This window comes from Oncorhynchus gorbuscha, linkage group LG18 (assembly GCF_021184085.1).
Source record: "Oncorhynchus gorbuscha isolate QuinsamMale2020 ecotype Even-year linkage group LG18, OgorEven_v1.0, whole genome shotgun sequence".
Lineage (NCBI taxonomy): Eukaryota > Metazoa > Chordata > Actinopteri > Salmoniformes > Salmonidae > Oncorhynchus > Oncorhynchus gorbuscha.
Genome location: NC_060190.1, coordinates 43,600,052 through 43,621,232, shown reverse-complemented (window position 1 = coordinate 43,621,232; position 21,181 = coordinate 43,600,052). Strand labels below are relative to the sequence as shown.

General features: G+C 39.3%; 2 protein-coding genes across 2 annotated transcripts; both read left to right on the top strand.

Moving 5' to 3' along the window:
* The first annotated feature begins 1,780 nt into the window (after positions 1–1,780).
* LOC124003871 (homeobox protein Hox-C9a-like) lies at positions 1,781–4,547 on the top strand. The gene is made up of 2 exons (XM_046312494.1): positions 1,781–2,378; positions 3,694–4,547. The coding sequence occupies exons 1-2, from the start codon at positions 1,808–1,810 to the stop codon at positions 3,936–3,938; spliced, it is 816 nt and encodes a 271-aa protein (XP_046168450.1). The 5' UTR covers positions 1,781–1,807; the 3' UTR covers positions 3,939–4,547.
* Positions 4,548–8,423: 3,876 nt separating this feature from the next.
* Positions 8,424–12,213, top strand: LOC124003593 (homeobox protein Hox-C8a-like). The gene is made up of 2 exons (XM_046311968.1): positions 8,424–9,156; positions 9,716–12,213. The coding sequence occupies exons 1-2, from the start codon at positions 8,721–8,723 to the stop codon at positions 10,054–10,056; spliced, it is 777 nt and encodes a 258-aa protein (XP_046167924.1). The 5' UTR covers positions 8,424–8,720; the 3' UTR covers positions 10,057–12,213.
* Positions 12,214–21,181: the final 8,968 nt, after the last annotated feature.

The following is a 21,181-nucleotide window of genomic DNA, read 5'->3' as shown; positions in this document are numbered from 1 at the left end:
AGTCACAGAGTCATAGCAAGTCTGGAGGCCTAGTTGTTAGGCTTATTGAATTGATTAATCGAAATGGCTTAATTCAGTTGGCCATCTTTTCCGTGAGACGGCATTGTAAAAATACAGGTGTTATTGCATTTGTAGTTTATTGCATTTCTGAATAGAAGGTGATTTGAGCCTTGGTATCCTATTTGCCGTGAAAAGAGAGAAACGCAGACTGACGTGTTGAGCCAAAAGGAATATTAGGCCTAGCCCAGACTGAATTACAATGACTGGTCCTCCGACGCCCAGGCACCGCACTGCGGAGTGTCCTAGAACATCATGCATGCCTATCATGCATCCCCTAATTGATCATCATGAATAGTAGCCAAAGTTATTAACACACGTATATAGATTTCCAGATGTAGGCTACCCATACCAAAGGTTTCTTCAAGAGATCAGTTGGCAATTGCAGGTTTGCTATTTTTGTAAGGTTATCCAATTGACTTATTATGCTTTATTTTCCCTGATGACCATGACTTGAAGTGTGAGGTTGGGAGGTGCATGTGTAGTAGAGCATGCACACAAACTGGTGGGCGAGAAATAGCAAAGTCAACGCCCAAGAGACGAGAACAGTGTCACCCTTAACTGCACACCAGATATACCGCAATATTGCCACTTAAACCCAATTTAAACTGGACTTACTCCACAAGGCGCTCAGTCATTATATAAATAGGGACTGACTAGCCTACATGATCACAAGTACACTATGTTGTGGTAGGTCTAGGCTATTTGCTGTTATCGACACACCATCCAACCAACATTTTATTTTATGGATCGGCCTATGTCTAGGCCTGCTCCGAATTGTCCCTCAGACCAGGGATTCCCAACTCCTTTCTGATGCATAGGTTTAGCATGTGATTTTTTTTTACTGCATTAAATTGTTGTGGAATGTTGTTTTTATATTGTCATTCGTGCAATAGTTGCAATTTGCTTATTGTTCTTCGTCTATGTTGGATTTATGTTTATGCGATAATATGAATGAATCAGTTGTGTTTTTTTGATTAACGACACATTTATGAACAATCAAATGGTCCTCATAAACATTTATTGAGGGACATAAAAACACGAGAGGCCTCTATCCGAATTAGGCAGCAGTGGTGGGCAAGAGTTCCGAATCTACACAGACACAACGTTTTCGACTCCATGAACTGGTCTTATGTGTTTCTACAACATAAAAGCCTCATGTGAATCAATTATATTATTGTATTATTGGATCTTTAATCTCCTTTCGCTATTGTACATGTTACAGCAATGTTATTACCATTGAAGTCCACGGTGCTTTCAGATTGTAACAACTCTAAAGGAAAAAGGCATTTGTATTTTCCTAAATTGTTTTACTTTAAGAATTTCCCTCAAATTTCAAATGTATCATTCAGATTATGGTCGACAAATAGATAAATTACGTCGAGAAATAGGGTATCGTGCTCTGTGATCAATGTACCTCATGCTACAATACGAGGGGATATAGCCTACCGTTCTCCATTTTTTATAGACAAGGAAAAACGGAAAAAAAATGATAGGTGGTGAATCCGTCTTAATGATTGCTCATACAATAGAAATCCTATACATAAATAGCATTCAAGTGTCTGAGGTACATCACAGTCCTAGGAGTGCATGCGCATTAATCGACTGTATAATTTTGGGGTAAATATAATCACGTGTTCAGCGGTGGCCAATGAGAGTCGAAGGAGCCCCGAATAAATAATTACCTGGCTTGATTGTTCTACGGGTAAGATTTGTTTTAAAGTACACATACAGTCCATATAATAATCGGATGCATGTTAAAGAGACGAGAGGCATCGTCATGTCGACCACTGGTCCCATAAACAATTATTATGTGGATTCGTTGATAAACCATGAGAGCGAGGATGTGCTGACATCGCGGTTCTCAGCCCCAGAGCTTCTCCCCACCGGTTCTCGACCGACGACACTAGCACCAGAGTGCTCCGAATACCCCTCCTGCAGTTTTGCGCCGAAACCTCCTGTCTTTACCTCCTCCTGGGGCCCAGTTCACCCACAGTCTTCAGTGGTATACCACCCATACACCCACCAACCTCACATTGGAACGGACTCGAGGTATGTTCGCTCATGGCTAGAGCCCATATCTGGAACAATATCCTTCTCAGGCTATCCTGCGAACGGCAGACACTACGGACTCAAAACAGATGGTTTTCCTCAGCCCGGTGCCGGAGACTCCATCGCCTTTAACCGCCACGGATACCCGGATTATTTCTACAACACCTCGGTGGACATCCGAGACAAGACACAGCAGATCATCCCTTCTCCAGAGACAGAGGTTTTGGCTTCTGGAAAGCACAAAGACGGCAGGCCAGAATTTGACCCAAGTAAGTAGAAGCCATGGCAGTTTACGCTGTTTTTACAACCGGCTATTGGAGTCGTTTGTTTGTGGGTGAGTTGGGGGTGTTTGTCTTCCATGGGGTTTTCGCTCCTTGTCTGTTGTCCAACTATAAAACGAAATCTCTTTTCCCTTCCCTTTGAACGCGAGGTGAACTGGGGGCTGTTAGACAGTGTTAGACAGGACAAACGCCAATCCCCTTAAGGTTGTAAAATAGGAAGAAGCTATAAAACGGCTATAAAATGGGGAACTCTGGAATCAAGCCTTTTCATTGACGAGATTAGAATCTCTAGTAAACTCCACTGTTTTACATGGCCTAAACTTGTGCGTAGACGCATTTATTTTGTGCGTAAAAGCATATTTTATTTTACTTAGATACATTTGATGTGGTATGCAGGATTCATACACAAGAGGTGTGGCACTTTTAATCATATAATTTGATTTACAGTGGATTATTTATGAATGTATTATTATTACTGTAATTATTATTATTATTTGCATTCTGGATGAATAGCCTACGATTGGAATGCACATCCAAAGGCCTAAAAAGGCTAATACAGCTTGTAGAAACGATCAAAAATCACCATAGATTTGATCTGCAGTATGATTATAATAGCTCGTTTTTTCCATTTATTGTAAATCTATACTGGTTTATTGCCACGTATTATTTAGTCAGTAATGGCTTATTTCTCACGTGAATATTCATAGTTCTGGTACAACCGAAGCCGAGTAGCCTAAGTCACAAAACATAACGTTGAGATGCAACCTATTAAGCGAGGACCACAACCATTGATATTGAAAGTTCCTCATATCAGTACTTATCAGACAACAGCGAGCAAACTCCCTACAATAAACACAGAACATAATATTTGAGGCCACAACAGGAATGCCAGGGTGAAATGCATCTAGCTGTATCTGTTGCAGACCTGCCGAGACTTGAAGCTGAAGGCTTTTAAAATCATTTATGGGCCAATAAAACAAACGGGCGCACTCACAGTTTTACGACTCGGTACTTTTCTAGCACTGTTGACACTCTTAAAATATGGATGTCTATAAGAGAGATACTTATTTATAATTATTAAGGAAAACATTGATGACACACTTGACAATGTACATGGATTATATTGAACCAGGCGTATTGTAGTTTTAGAAAATCAAGAGAGGTATGATGCTCTCTGTTTGGTTTATCGTGTGTTGAAGTGTTTATGATAATGCTTTTAAAGTAACTTGTAGTTTATACACTGCAAAAGTTCATCAGAAGTGTTCAATTTATTTACTCTTTTATCTGTCCTATCATTTTACAGGCAACCCGGTGGCGAATTGGATACACGCTCGTTCAACAAGGAAGAAACGGTGTCCATATACAAAATATCAGACTCTCGAACTTGAAAAGGAGTTTTTGTTCAATATGTACCTTACCAGGGACCGTCGTTATGAGGTCGCTTTGGTTCTTAATTTGACGGAGAGACAGGTCAAAATTTGGTTCCAGAATCGGCGGATGAAGATGAAGAAAATGAATAAAGAGAAGACAGAAACCAATGAGCAGTAACGTGTCCTATGGACACATTGACAAGTACACATTCAGAAAAATGCCACTCGTGAACTGTGGGCGATGGTCTCTCCTCTTGATAGATACTATTTTCCTTTTTTATCTGATATAATTAAGCCATAGGCCTATTATTGGCAAGGTAGCACAGCGCAATTTTAGGCCCACGTCTCAATATGAATGTATGCAGCTTGTTTAGACTATTTATTCGTTATTAGGCCTACTGTTTCATGTCAAGACCCACAAATGAGATTTTGGTAAAGAAATGTAGCCTGTAAGGGGAAGTTGGATAACTATGCGTGAATGGTGTTTCATCTGTTCACGTGTATAACAAAACCTGTGTCTTTTTGTACATGTTGCATCTTATTCAAGTGTAAATGAGTGTTTTGTACACGACAATGCAACAAGGTACATGGAACGTTTGTCTGTGCTTTCGTCTGTGAATATATATTTAGTTGTAGCCTGTATGTCTTTAAATCTTCTTTATTTTCTCTCGACACTTGAACTTTATACTGTAAACTGTAGATTTTGGTCATCTTTAAATATAACCCACATAGTCTAATTTTCTGTATTTGTTATGTCATTCTTATTAAAACGTTTTAAAAACTCTTACCTTGATCAGAAATAGTGTTCAAGACGCAGTAAATTCTTGTTATTATGAGATTAGTAATTCAACAATTCAAATAGGCCACATACTACAGTTAGATATACGGGCCTCTTCTTATTGAAAGCAGCTGTGACTTTTAACTCATTATTCTTCATTTTCTATTTCCTTTCATAATGCACGTTTCCTGACCACTTCCTGCCTCCACTTTTTTTCCCTGCAATCTGAATGGTTCTGGGAGAAGAATTAGGTGACATTTGAGGCACTGTGTAAACTCATTGCTCAGAAAACATCACGTTGCTTCCTTTATACGTTTTATCCTTTCATAATCATTCCAGATTATTGCAACCATTTCAACGAATAGCTTTTAGGTTGACATTCTGGCATTGAAATGTTTTCTGTAGTACAAACGTCCGTATCAGTCTCAACCTGGCTATATTTCTAATGGGTGATCAGTTAACAAAACTTGCCACACGGTATAACTTCATTATTGTGACTCAGGTATAATAAAGGCCTATTTTCTAGGTCAGAGTGCATTTCATGCAACCACGTTGTATGGACCTATCTCAATGTAGGGCTTTAGTCCGTGCTTAATTTTAGTTTACGACAAAGGTTGTTAGATCTTGGACCACGTGAGTTGTTTTATTGCTTTTTTTTCTCAGCCTTCTTGTGCCTATGGACTCCAAAATATTTTAATCAAAATGTTGGCTATATGAGTGTTGTTGTCACATCACAAATCTTGAACATAGGGCCTACACATTGATAGCATTACGAAGTAACTTTCAATGGGGCAATGCGTCATGCAAACTATCGGTCATTGATTCGAGGCAAACGATCGGTTATTGATTGGCGCTCTATGTTGCAGTATTATCTAGGGTAATAATGGTCATGTGTCGTGGGTATGTGAGACATATAACCCACAACAAACGTCGACAGATTTGCTCACACCCTTTGTCGTGATGTTATTTTTGAACACCTTGGACACCACACTAATTTGCCAGTCATATTTTGCGTTCTATCAATTCATTTGAGAGGATGTGTGAAGTATCTTGTCTGGCGTTTATTTTTCCTTCTTGCTCGCTTTACTAAATTAGCTTTCCTTTGAAAAAAGTGCCACAAACAATACTGACAGCATGCAGAGATTATAGAGCCTAGTATAGTTGGACAGTTCCCTCGTGCAGCGCTGTTTGTCTCGAATGTAATATAACAAAGCAACCCTGACAGAGCTGGCTAGACGTCTGGAGTAAATTACTTTATTGTTCTTATTTGAGGATATGGTGTGCTCGTTTTAAAGGGGGCTTATTGCACTTGTTTTTGTCTACTGCAAACGTGACTCCCGCCCGCTTTATTTTTCCACTCTGCATGTGGCGGAGGGGGAAAGAGCAACACATGAAAGGGCCCAAATTCCACTTCCTTTATTCCAAATCTAGCACAGTGCACCAATATTCTGTTTGAACGCTGGCACTGTCCCCGGTCTAATGGACATTTCCGTAAATCTGAAATAGCCTCGATTGAATTCAACCCATACCCATCTATTTATGACTTTGGCCTGTCTATGGCTTCTGTATAGCCTTTAAATGTCCACCATACCATCATTTCTAGTTTTGCTATGATTATATGCCAACAATTATGAAGGCCGCTATGACTGATATAAATGTTATGCTCATTATCAAATGGTTATTATTTCTACTTTCACTATTAGGCTATAGGATTTGTATCTTTAGAAGAAGTTATCAAATAGCAAGCTACCAGCCGTAGCAATAGGCCCATTTGTGGTAGAAGCATTCTATTGATATGATTCATACTGGCATATACTTTAATTAGATCCAATCTTCCGCTATCATTATATAGCCTACCATACAACACCACCAATAGTATTATAGCCTAATAAATAATAATAATGATGATGATGGTGAAGTTTAGAATAATAATAATAAAAAATGAAACATACATTTAAAAAAATAATTTTCAGCAAAGATTTCGTTTTTCTGTCTTAGTTTTTTGTTGTTGTCTAAATGTCAATTCAATTGTATTTCCTAAATACAATAGTATTGTGTTCATTCCCATTTTGTTTTCATTCGGATGAAGGCCATTGACTTTCGAAATGTCATGATTTTAACCTAGATTGGATAAATAAAGCATGAATAAAGAATTAGATATATAAAGCATCAATATTTTAATTGTGAGCGAGAGTTGCACCTATTCCTTCCAAATTGTCTAAATGTCAAGAAATGATTGTGGATCATAGTGTAAACATGCCAGATTGAAATAGAATTGCAATGCACTACTACTACACAGTCTCAACATTAATCGCAACCCAAACATTGAAGAAAGAGTAGGCCTATAATTATACAATTTGAGGACACGAAATAAAATGTGTACTTTTCAAGAACCGAAGAGACTGAATCTTCTACCAAAAATGTGTAGGCCTAGCCTATATTTCCCGAAATCACACTCTCATGGCTTCGTGAAGTACTGTAGGTCTATCACTAGTCCAGTTAGTGTAGTACCACACACCAAAATGCCACTGGATGTCGCTGTTGACTAAGTATTGAAAACGTTCGAGCCCGTGTAGCCTGTTCCCCTATTTTTAGCCTGTATTGGAAGCCTGTGGGGGACTTCGAGGTAGATGGTGTCCTTACAGTCTAGACCAATGATTAGGTCTACTAGTCACACATGTAGAGATGAACAACCAATGAATACAACTGAACAACCAACAGGGCCCGTTTTTTTTGTCAATAGCCTACCTCTTATTAATAGTCTACGCGTAACTTTTACGGAGATTAAGTATCTTTCTTCACTCTACTATGGGCAGTAGTTATCTGAGATATGCCAATCTTTTTTTGTTCTTCATCTTAAAAAAAAAAGATCGATAGCGCAATTTATCTAGACTATGTCTTACGACACTCATGTATCTGTCTGCCTCTATCTCCTTTTTTTCTTGTTGTATTATTATGAAGAACACTTCGTTGAGTTATAACTGATTAATACTATTGTATCGATATGTTTTATGGATAGCCGATAGGTGTAGTGTTGAGTAGCCTAAGATACACCTGCTATGGCCTCAAAAGAACATCAGAACATCTCGGCCAAACTTAATGTCTAATGTCTCGTCTTTGTTATTGTAAACATATTGTAATATTTGTATTATGTTTGCTTTAAATAAAGACAAAATAATTCAACCAACCACATTTATTACAGTTTATTTTCATTAATAATTGTGTAAGTCATGTACAATAATAATAATAGTAATACATCAATGGCATCAACAACTATTAAAGCATTATAAAATCATTCTGGCAATAGAAAAACAATATAAACAAAATATTTATGATTTGTTATTAGCAAATACAATTTTTCTACATGTTAACCACTTCAACTCAAATATTTTACTTTCAACAGGCTATAGGCTACAATACCTTTTCTGAATTCCACTGCCACTGGGTGCGGATGTAGGCTGTGTGCGCGCACGTGTGTGCGTGAATGTGAATTCTTTACGCAATGCATAAACCCTGCCTTAGCAGTCAGAATATATCTTTTTCAAATCATTTTCTTAAGAGCAATAAAGGTAGGCCTATAAACTAGAGAGAAATGTCTAGATTTCCATGTTTTTGTGCTTATAAATGTACCACTACTCTTTCAAGTTGACAATGCATAGCCTATAAGACCAATCAAAAGGGTAGTTTACATATAGGCCTAGTCTAGGCAACAGAAAATGATTTTTTCTTGCTCTTTAAAGCAAAATGCACAATCCCTTCCTGCTAGTCGGCTTCAAGGTATAGACATTCGAGAGCGCGTTGAGAATGGGAGGGGGTTGACGGTTGGTGCGGAGAGAGGTAAGGGGGGGGGGGGGGTCAAAAACGCTTGTGACTGTGTGTGGAAGGGGCTAGCCAACTTTAGCTATAGCACACATCAACCATTCACGACATAAGAAGCTGATTTGAAGCTGCAAAAAGGAAAAAGCAAGAAAAAGCAAAGGACTTCCATTGGTAGCAGGGCAGTGTTGGAACATAACGGTGGTGAATAAGGAAACAGGATTTATTATCTTATTCGTTAAACCTGTGTCTCTATGATTTTGTGGTTTCGTTCGTTTTATGTATTGGGTTTGGAACACGACTAAGGCAGTAATTGGAATGGTCGTAAACCAAGTTCGTCAGCTGTAACATTGTGAATAGAAAAACATGAGCTCCTATTTTGTGAACCCTCTCTTTTCCAAGTACAAAGGCGGTGAAACGTTGGAACCAACTTACTATGACTGCAGGTTCCCTCAAAGCGTCACCCGGAGCCACGCGCTGGTGTACGGTGCAGGATCGGCGGCGCCAGGCTTTCAGCACCCGCCCCATCACGTCCAAGACTTCTTCCACAGTGGGACGCCGGGGATCTCCACACCAGGCTTCCAGCAGAATCCATGCCCCTTGGCATGCCATGGAGATGCCACAAAATTTTATGGATACGAAGCCCTTCCGAGACAAACGCTTTATGGCACCCAACAAGAGGCGAGCGTGGCGCAATACCCAGACTGTAAATCGTCAAATGGCACTAACCTCGGAGAAGGACAAGGCCACCTAAATCAAAACCCGTCTCCTAGTCTCATGTTTCCATGGATGAGACCGCACGGTTAGTAGGCTACGTTTTAATATGCTCTTGTGTGGTTATGTTGTTGTACTTTTCATGGCATGTAGCCTACATCTGCTAACGTATGATTACGATTTCGGATCATCACTTATCACTCAGTAGGATTTTATCCGTTAACCGTGGCGCAATGATTAAAAAATGCCAGTTAATCTGAGTCAGTGCTGTGCCATTCACCGCGGCTCAGTTGATCGCTAGTAGTAGATAAGAAAATGAGCTGAGATGAATAACAACAGTAAAAACGAATTCTGTGAAAGTTCAGCAGAAGCCCTTGGCATGGCGTTTATCTTCACATGAATCCCTACAGCTATCCAACGGTAGAGGCTTGGCTATAGTCTTGGAATATACTGTAAACAAAATGTGGATGTCACCAACCTCTAGCAGATTTCAAACAAGTTATAGTTCTACGAACTACCTCCGGCACACACACATACACCAATCAATATTTTGTATTTTTAAAACTACATAATAGCAGTGTAAACTAATAGCATACAGGTCTTGCAACGATTCCTGCTTACTTGTAAGTGCTATTTCCATTCTATAGCCCCCGGAAGACGCAGTGGCCGACAGACCTACAGTCGATACCAAACACTGGAGTTGGAGAAGGAATTTCTCTTCAACCCTTACCTCACCCGTAAGCGTCGGATCGAGGTGTCTCATGCTTTAGGGCTGACCGAGCGGCAGGTTAAGATTTGGTTCCAAAACCGACGGATGAAATGGAAAAAGGAGAACAACAAAGACAAATTTCCGGGCCAAAGAGGAGAGATGGAGGTGGAGGGAGAGGCAGAGGGCGAGGGTGAGTACGAAGATGAAGGCAACGATGACGGTGAAGGGGAAGATGGAGACAAAAAGGAAACAAGAGAGGAAGAGGACACAAAAGAGTGATTTGAATTGTTTTTTTTTATGATTACATGGCTTAAAGTTGAAGATGGTAGCGGGAGAGGCCCGGAACATTGAGCTGAGAGAGAGAGAGAGAGAGAGAGAGAGAGAGAGAGAGAGAGAGAGAGAGAGAGAGAGAGAGAGAGAGAGAGAGAGAGAGAGAGAGAGAGAGAGAGAGAGAGAGAGAGAGAGAGAGATCACATTTTATGACCACCGTTTTATTGGGTTAACAAGTTAGACACATCCTTTAAAGACACATTTAAAACACAAAAACAAATATTCCACAATACTGACGACGGATCAGCTTCTATAGAGATATTGCAATTTATGCCTGCACATAGGCTATTGTAGGCAGCATATTATCCTTACCCAATCATAATGCACTAACTCACAAATTGGGCACATCATTGCGCACATGTTGTCACACATCATGAAACACATAGAGGCAAAAATGACAGACATTAGCCTAGTCGCAAAATAGAACTCAATTGATTCAACATTACATTGATTTCAGTATTATTGAAATAGCCTATATAGGCTAATGTAGCCTATTGATATTTTAATGCAGTCATCTCAGTTTTCTTTTTAAGCGAAATGTTATCCTTCACTTGTTTGTAACAATTGTAAATACTTTGTATTTGTAGTCAACTTCATTCTGAAGTTAACGGCAGTTACAGTCAGACAGATCTTGATTTCATGTTTATCGGAGATCTTCTGTGAATAAAGTCACACGGAAGGGCAAAAAAGCGTTTAAAGGATGCACTTTGGCTGCTCTTCGAGTGGTCTGGATCACTTCTACATGTACGAAGGTTGCTAAGAGCCACGATACTAACGAAGGCTCTGGGAAACACCTCGGCTAGATACATCGTATGAAGGTTCTAATGATGATCTTAACGCTACAAAGGCTCTGGGAAACGATGCCCAGCTCTGTTTTGCAGAAAATAACTATCTTTAGGAGAATAATCACTGCTTATAATATCTAGCTTAAAACGATGCAAATGCCCACAAAACACAGAGACTAAGCACTAGCAAAACACTCATATGGTCCACAGAATGTACAAGCGGAGGATGGCTAGAAATGTTTCAGTGTTCAATCAATGTTGTCATTCGAGGAAAAGGGTTGATTATTAATACACATTATTTGTACTTTTTGTGTTTTGTTTTTCCTCCGAAGTATTATTTATGTGAATTTGTATGTTTAATGGGGTGATGGGAGTTTTTTTATTGGCCACTGTCAATTCCACATTTGGAGTCATGAGTAGTCTCTATAATGTGGGAAATTGCAATATGGATTATTGGTTAGGAGGTACATTTCATAAGGGATATTTCATATTATTGTCTCAAATATACTAGTGTGTGTATTGTAATGTATTTTTTTGGATTGCAACTGCTCGGGCATATTCAATCCGATAAGCCTATCAAAAACAAAACATATAAGAAATTCTCCATATATTGAATATTTATTGATTATTGACCTAATTTAGATAAATCAAAGATTCTAACCATATAGGAAGGCAGCAATAACTTATGTGATTAGTAGCCTACTGCTGATTTGAATATCGGGAAATCAGCCTTTACTGCCTAAATAGGACGCACTTGGAGGTAATGTTAAAATCTACCAACAAAGCTGTATTGTCAATAACAATGTTGATCTATACATTTTTACGAAAGTGACAAGGCAGTCCAAGGACAGGCCTATAGCTATAACACATTTATTGCATTTGATTGCATGATACTTATGGTGCTACTTGTGGCGGTACAGTTCTAGGCCTATATTGAAATATCTTTGAAACAAGTGTCTCTGCGTCACGTCATACTAGCTAGTCAGCCATTGGACTTTGTCACAAACATTGGTGTCCCAACAACTTAAACTGCCTAAAGTAGCCTAATGCACATTTATTTAACCAACAGCCTATGTTATAATTGAACGAGGAATTGTACTTCGTCGAATATTTCATCAACTTTTAAACATTATTACATTATTGTGATGATCCAATAGACTCGTTTTTTTATTGCACTGATGATGACCTCTACGTATGTCTTCGTATATCTTGTTGTATTGATAAGCTTGATTTCTTATGTTTTAAGTTAAAGGAGGGGATGTTGATTCTGAATGCACACACCCTCGACATTGACTTATTGAAATAAATGGCAAAACCTGAATTTCTCTTCCTCATTATTGATACAATAGCCCATAATCCACCCAACACACACACACACACACACACACACACACACACACACACACACACACACACACACACACACACACACACACACACACACACACACACACACACACACACACACACACACACACACACACACACACACACACACACACACACACACACACACACACACACACACACACACACACACACACACACACACACACACACACACACACCAGTGAATTATAATAAAGATAACTAATAATTTAAATATCTACAAATATTTCAGGATGTTGTGCATCACTGGAAATAATCAGAATTCATGTAAACATTGCAGTTTTAAAACAAAAAAATACAACTTTGTCCCCAGAAAATTGGTCTCTTGGCACAACTAACCCTGGGTATGGGGTAAGTTGAGCTGTGGGTTAGGGTAAGTTAAGCCTCCTACATTTCTGTACTGAAGGAAATATTACTACTACGTTTTTAAACCCATGTCTATCTTTATTTCCCAAAGACAATTCAGCATGTTCACAATCACTTTTTTATCTTTTAATCATTTTAAGCATCTATTCACACAGGCTTAACACCTAACACAGAACCCAAACCTGCTGCGTGCGTGAGCCATCGTCCGCCATCATGCATAAATGTATTTTCTCCCCCCACACCAAACACGATCACGACTCGCAGGTTAAAATATTAAAACAAACTCTGAACCAATTACATTAATTTGGGGACAGGTCGAAAAGCATTAAAAATTATGTCAATTTAGCTAGCTAGCTTGCACTTGCTAGCTAATTTGTCCTATTTAGCTAGCTTGCAGCTAGCTAATTTGTCCTGGGATATAAACATTGAGTTGTTATTTTGAAATGCACAAGGTCCTCCACTCCGACAATTAATCCACACATAAAACGGTCAACCAAATCGTTTCTAGTCATCTCTCCTCCTTCCAGGCTGTTTCAACTTAGAACTTAAATGGCGATTGGCATCTAAACTTTCATAGTATTACCACGATGACCGACATCGCAGTTTGTCTTTCAGTCACCCATGTGGGTATAACCAATGAAGAGAAGGCACGTGGGCATCAACTTGTATAAACCAATGAGGAGATGGGAGAGGCAGGATTTGCAGCGCAATCTGCGTCACAAATAGAACTGACTCTATTTTAGCCCTCAGCAACACAGACGCACGTTGGCGCACACGAGCAGTGTGGGTACAATAACTGAATAATATAGATTTCTAAATTTATTTTGCAACGCTCGGGCACGCGACACGAGCGGTGTAGTCAGGGTGTAACAAACACTTACTACTTTTTTAAACACTTTTAACATAGGCCCAAGCCTTGTTGTTACCTCATATTCCAGCCATAAAGCATTGCATTATGCCTGGGAAGAAAATACTTCAATTCTTTCAACTTACCATTAGCTCAACCATTGGCTCAATTTACTCCAAGGCAACCAATTTGACAAATTAGCCCCCACAGCTACAATGATGCACTTTCATGCCACGTTTATGACCTCATATTGAAGTTAAGAGAGACCCTAACTAATGTATAAAACATTCTTAAACTCATCTACTTTGGTTTAGATAGAAGCACCATGAAAACTCTATAAATTCATTTGACTTGGTGAAAATCAGTTTTTCGGACCGAACTTGCTTACCACTTTTTCCGTGGGGTTTCTTCCTCCACAGACTCCATGAAATTATGACCTCTTCCTAAATATTTGGTCAAATTATACATTTTGTGTATGGTTTCCTAGAAACAAGGGTGGCTCAATTTACTCCTTTATGTCAATTTACCCCACTCTCCCCTATCTTAACTATAGCGAATATATGTTTTTATCACAACCTTGTTTTCATTCAGCTCAATGGACGAAGGTGTGGATACGGGATACACCCGCTAGCCTGTACTGCTAGTGGGTAAGAGAAAATGTTTGTTTGAGACACAATTCATGTAAGGAGTTATTTGACCAATCAGCAGAGACTGTTTTGGTACATAGAAAGTGTTTGCTCACCTAAACTCTTGCCTAGGCCTTCATTTCCAATGCATGTAGATGCGTAAATATGGAATATCCATTTGGGTACTTCCTACCAAGGTACTAGGTGCCAAAAATATCATTGTTTGTGTGCACGTTCGTGCTTGTGCACAGAGCTATTCTTGTTTGAGGCCAGCCTGTATAGAGGTTGGTGACATTATATACAGACTGGCTTCTGCCTGGGGCCTCTAAATCCCTGTCTGCCCCTGTGTAGGGAAAACAATCGGTGCTTACGTTGGTTACCGAATTTGCACACAACACCTTTTTCAAACGCAATCTTCTTGTTGTCTGCTTGTTTAAAGTCCATTGCAAAACTAAATTTAAGAAAAGTACATGTCTAAAGATGTATTTTCAACATTACCTGCTCCCAAGCGTTCTCATTACTATCGTTAGCCAAGTGAGTGAGTACTAGCAAACTACCAACTAGAACATTAAGGGTGCGTTCATAAATTGATTCTGGCTATCTACTCCGATTTCAGAATACTCTCGTCTGAGTGTGCCAGAGCGCAGTATAGCTGATTAATTTACGAACGCGCAACATCTGTTGTATATGACCGGTGTCAGTAAATGTTGGCATTTAAAAAAAATGTTGCCAGCAGCATAGTTAGTCACCAACACTAGACAACATGAAAACAGCCTAAACTGGTCTGCTTAGGGCGAGTAAAATGGTCAGAGTGAGGTGTTCTCTTATTTGTGTCTGGAAGGCCAACATGAGCCAATTAGCTTGGGTGCTTGACTGCCGTTGTGAGGACAGAACACTCGGATCAACCCTACTCCTCGACCAGAGCATCCTGTGTGCGCTCTGAACTCTCTGAGAGCGAAGCATTATGAGTGTTCATAAATTCAGTCTGGAGTGTCAGAGTGCGCTCTGGGGCTTTGTCAATTCAGAGCCTTGTCAAATTGTCCGTATGTAAATTCAGAGCGGGTTGATCCGAGAGTTCTGACCCCAAAACGGCAGTCAAGCACCCAAGCTAATTGGCTAATGTTGGCTAGCTTGTTAGCTACTTCTAGACACAAATGAGAGAAATATAATAATAATATATGAGAGAACACCTCACTCTGACCATTTTACTCTCCCTAGCATTTTACTCTCCCTAGCAGAGCTGGTTAGGCTGTTTTCATGTTATCCAGAGTGTTGGTGACTGTAACTGTGCTGCTGGCAACAATTAGCTTTTTGCCGACGTTTACTGACACAGGCCATATTCAACTGGCGTTGAGCATTGTAAATTCATCAATTATGCTGCGATCTGGTACACTCCAACGAGAGTGCTCTGAAATCAGAGGAGATAGCCAGAGTGAATTTACAAATGCACCCTATGAATGTATGACTGGACAATCTGAGCACACTCTGGCACTCCAGAGTGAATTTACAAAAGAACTATAAAGCTACAAGTAGTGAGTGGAGTTACAAACGGACTACACTAAATGAGTTAAATATCTTACCAGTGTTGAAATATTTTCAACACATATCTGCTTGGAGCCTACTTAGTTGGACACCTGGTCCCCACAATTTCCCACTCTCCACACCAAATAGTCTGAAGCCACAGGGCTTTTCTCTTATGTTCTATTTCCCAACCTGGGAGCATTGCATCGTAGGATTTTTAAAACCTGCTTACATGTACAACACAGTTGCTTTTTGGGCTTTTTTTGTATTTCTGTATAACTAAATACCAACTACGAAGTTGGCTCTTTTACAATGTGGGTCAATGGGACATCATCTTTGTTTTCCCCAATTTGTGGGCGTGGTCAAGGGGAATTTCTCATTATGGCTTAAATACCGACTCGGTGTACAGCTGTCCGGATGCATGGAAAGATTAACACCATGCATGTGTTTTGAGGGGACATTTTCCATGTATTTTGGAGTCAAAAGTCTACATCGCGCCTACCTCTTCAACACATCATCACCACTATACAAGGTATACAATCACTAGATAGTTTAGCTGTATTTGATCTCAATCTCAATTATCTCAGTTATAAAAGGACAGTCGGCTGGAATATTAGAGTATTGGGCCAACAATACTTTAGGTTTCGGATAAACTGTATTATATAAATAGTTATAATTAGACTATATTACTGTAGTGTATTGTTTGAAATAGGTTGGCCTGTTGTTTTTTGACCAGTAACGGAAATGCAAGTGCAAATGTCTCTTTTTTTATGGAAAGATAAATATCTGTGTAGGCTTTTATGTGTATGTTATATTCCCTTGTATTTAATACGTTATTATGAAACCATTGGAGTAGGCTACAATGCAAGATGTTTGTAATGTGTTACCTATTTAAATTCAATCAAAACATATAACCTACTCAGAGTAGATGATGTAAGAAATCATATAGTCTACACATAGGCCTAGTTGTTTTCAGAATTAAACTGCAGTCTACAGGAAAAAATACATATTAATTGAAATGTTTCGTTATTTTAGGCCTATAGGTCTTGTCTAACATTTTCCTAATATCTTTTTAGGTTTTTGTTGTTTTATCGAGCTTAAACAAAATATATTTGTAACCAGCGCAGTGTGACAATTGGAATAGGGTGCATAGCCTATGCATATTTTTACATCATATTTTATTTAACTAGGAAAGTCAGATAAGAACAAACTCTTATTTACAATCACGGCCTACCCAGGCCAAACCCTATCCCGGACGACGCTGGACCAATTGTGCGCCGGAATCGAACCAGGGTCTGTAGTGACGTCCCTAGCACTGAGATGCAGTGCCTTAGACAGATGCGCCACTTTTTCAAACCATCTCTTCGATTAAGATAAAAATGACACATAGCCATAGTCTGCAACAACAACTCAAGAACAGCTTCTGAGAAGTCCATATGTTCTTGTTTTATCCTTAATTTGATTTACTTTTAAGAATAAAAAGACTCACCATGTCAATCAACGCCGCCACAGTCAGATATTCATATGGCTTCTTAACTAAACAAGGCTCCTAACTTATAGTAAAACTCTCTTGACTTGAGGTTCTCAGGCTAGATTTAGACAATTCTATATGTTTACTGCTGTTTACTGCCGAAATTCCGGAAGTTTTCTGTAGAGTGACAATTGTCAATGAGCATTGTCTACCCGTCTCCCTTTGTACTTTATATTGCCGTGAGGGAAGACCACTTCCATAATAAGGTCGTAACCACCTGAAAACTTTATAGACGACATAAACTCGCCAGTGTCTCTGTGTTAACTTCTGACCCACTCCTAGCGCTTTCAGTGTTGGCCTCCAAAAGCAACATGATTGTCTGGTTTTCTCTATTTTAAGCAGCGGAGGAAAACTTAATACACAGTTATATAGACAATTAAGACTCATATTAGCTATTTAATCCGCCCTACACCAACTTTGATGTATTTATTTTGCTGACTTATTTCACGTGGGCTGAAATGAATTTACAATGTAAATAAATAAATCGAGACTCACCAACACACATAGCCTATTCATTGTTTTCAGTGTTATCAATGATGGCCAATCTGGAGTTATCCTCCATTGCTAATTCACTGTGCACACAAAGAATGTTCTCCAAATGTCGTTTGTTCAGTAACAAAAATGGACTCGCAAATGTCAGAAATAATAATGTAGGTGGAAAGAGGAATATGCATAATGTGAAGGCCGCGTGCATCTTTAATCCTTCGAGGTCAAGTGAACACCATTACAAAAGGCTTAATAATAATGGTTAACAATATAGACTTATATCATTAATTATATGATAGCTATACAGACGTACGAGTTACCAGACCCGGTCTCAAATATGCATAGTGACACGGTGTTCCTTTGTACAGATGAGAAGTTTATTGTTAAATGGGTGTGGTGCAACATGTTTCTCCCTCATTTAAGACACATATCCCAATGTGCTCACAGAGCCAACAAAATGTATTGGATGAACGCATGGATAAATATCAGGGCTGGTCTCACTATGGTTGTTATAACAAAACGGTATACAGACCAACTTGCAATATAGGCTACCCAATATGATTACAATCAAATCAATTAGGCTATTTCGATTCGAAGAGTTAGACAATATTGTCGTCAAATCAAATGGTCACATGCATATGTTACTGTTCCGGAGAATAATGTTTTCATGCAAATATATACGATATTTTTATGAATAAATATTTTAACTGGTCTCCATCATTTACAGAATGAACTGCTCCTATTGACCTGGGATGAGGGTACAGCATGCGCGCGCAGTTTGTCGCAGCTATGTTTATGCGCATGTGTGCGCATGTGGAGGGGTGTTTGGTGCGTCTGCTGGATACAACAGCGTTGTAAATGCAGTATTTATGCCGTGTCTTAAATAATTGTCAACACATAGTAGGTCTTGGCTACCGTAATGTAGTGGATGTTTGAGTACTAGCCTATCAGCATCTCGGACCGATATTCGACTGGAGTTTGATGTTCTGCACATGTAGGATATGTGACTGTTACTGTTTCAGAGGTAGGAGAAAAGAAAAACATAACCGAATTAAAGTATATAGGACTAGACTGGCCGTACAATTGTGTAAAGGGTGGGACAACAGTAAGGAACGAACGAGGAAATGGAGAAGGATAGCTTTCATCGCCACAATGCATGAGATGTGGGTTTCTGGAGTTGCTGAGTTTATTCCAGAGATAGTGACGTGTCTTTATGAATAAGGAAATATATAGAGAATGGGTCGGGGAGGAAGGGGGAGCAGCGCATTTCTGGTTGTTTGGTAGGAAATTTGCAGCTAATTCAAGTTTACGACTGAATCGGAACTTGGATTGGCTGTAGATTGTCATGTGACTCCCCCTCGACGAACATGACCTTTGATTACTAGCATCCTCAATCGATACAGGACCTGCCCGTCTAAGCAACAGCATTTTTCGCGTGATATACATTAATATGCTTTATTTTGCAGCACACCTACATGTTTAGCCATCCTATTTCATTGCTACCCCCCCCCCCCTCTGACTTTATGGCTTCCCGTCTCTCTCTCTCTCTCTCTCTCTCTCTCTCTCTCTCTCTCTCTCTCTCTCTCTCTCTCTCTCTCTCTCTCTCTCTCTCTCTCTCTCTCTCTCTCTCTCTCTCTCTCTAATCTCTGTTAAGTCAGAAGTGGAGCATGAGTAGTCTACTCGGTTCCCGATAGTGTATTGTGACACTTCAGAGCCCGAATACCCTTCCTTTCGTTCTAGAGAGTTAAACAGAATACCAGCCATTTATAGGATATTAAAAAGTTGGGTTCGTCGGTCTTCTTGGTTTCCCTCCTGCCCTCGTAACAGCTGGACCAGTGAACGTGAGTCATGTAGTGGCAAGGAGAACGTGGGTAAGTTTGGGTTTCAACGGTCCTTATTAGTTTAAAATGAATCGAATGGTCTGTGGCCCATCTAATGAAGTTATATATATTTTACTAAACGGGGAGTCAATTCAGAAGTTGACCAAATCATGCATATTATGTATGCTATGCTTATATTGACACTGTGAGGTCTATGGTGTATGGACATAAGGTTTTGGCCTGATATAGGTATAAATATTGTAACGTCAGTCTACTTGTTCGTGTAAATATCAATTGCAAGACAAATTGTTTAGTAGCCTATATATTATGGTTTAGTAATAAGCTACACATTCTGCCGCTGTAATAAAAAAGAGTGTCTATTAGGCTTTGCTTTGTTATAGAATTAATATTGGTTTGTGGAGTTGAATTAACTTTTTTGGGGGATCTGAGCCTGCATCTCTCAAAGTTGTAGTGAAAGGCCAATACATCCGCAAGCAAAACATTTTGGGACAATATCAACAATGGACTAATGGAACAAATACAAAACAAAATTGGGGGGCGGAATTTTCCTTGTACTCTTTAATGGTACATGCCTTAAACATCAAGTGTGATGCCTAATGATACCCTGGTGTGATTCAGGAATGATGTTTTCTCAGTCTGCAGTCAAGTAAACATTTCATTAGTAACCATTCCTTATTACCAGGCCTAGGCTATTGCTTTGGCTTTAATGTTTAGGTCTTTCATTTGTGGTAATACATTGAGATGTGCACAGATATGGCCTTTTCTATAAACCTTCATACTGATATTATATAGGTAGGTAAATCTGCGACACATGCGTAAATAAAAGACCCATTGTTCCGTTGGTTATTTATCTGAACCATATTGCAACATGAGCAGACAAAAGAAAAGGGGGTGTTGATGGTTCTGGTGACATTGTGGTGGTGTCATCATAACATTGTGAAAGTATTAGTTTTGTTTATTGAACTGGTACACCTGTGTATAAAGTGTAGGCTATAATCTACATATACACTAATGAGTATTGTGTTTAATGTACGTCGTATACACTAATGTGTTTGTGTATAATGTGTATAATGTACATACACTACTGTGTGGCCTATCAGTACAAGAAAGTTTATTTACACACAGTTAATCATCATGGATCACCAAAGCCAAACACTTTATTCAGTTAGACATTGGATAGCCTCAGTCAATAACTTATCACAGCAATACAACATCAGACATGTTATAGTTTTTGTCATGCACAGCAAATAAGCAGTGGAATGTGGCAATACCCTACCAATTCAGGCCCAAACCTCTTTTCTCACACCTAATTTGCATTACATTCAACACTGCCATCTAGTGTTCAATCACAACACCTCACTGCCAATATACTGTGTGATCCATACCGTGAGTACATGTGGCATAGGCCTTTTGTCAATAGTGTATGTCCAGTCACGTTAGTTTTATCTAATTAGATCTTGACTATGACACAATATTGGACAAAATAATAACATGATGTTGTTTCCGTAGCCCACGGTAAGCTGCAAGAAGTGTTGTTTGCACTGCTCCCTATATACCCTGTATGAAATAGTTTGGGCTGGCTCTAGACGTTTTGGGGCCCTAAGCAAGGTTTGGTTGGGGGGGCCCACCTTGGGGGTAAAACATTATAGTGGCCCCCATCTTGACGATGGAGAGAAAAATGT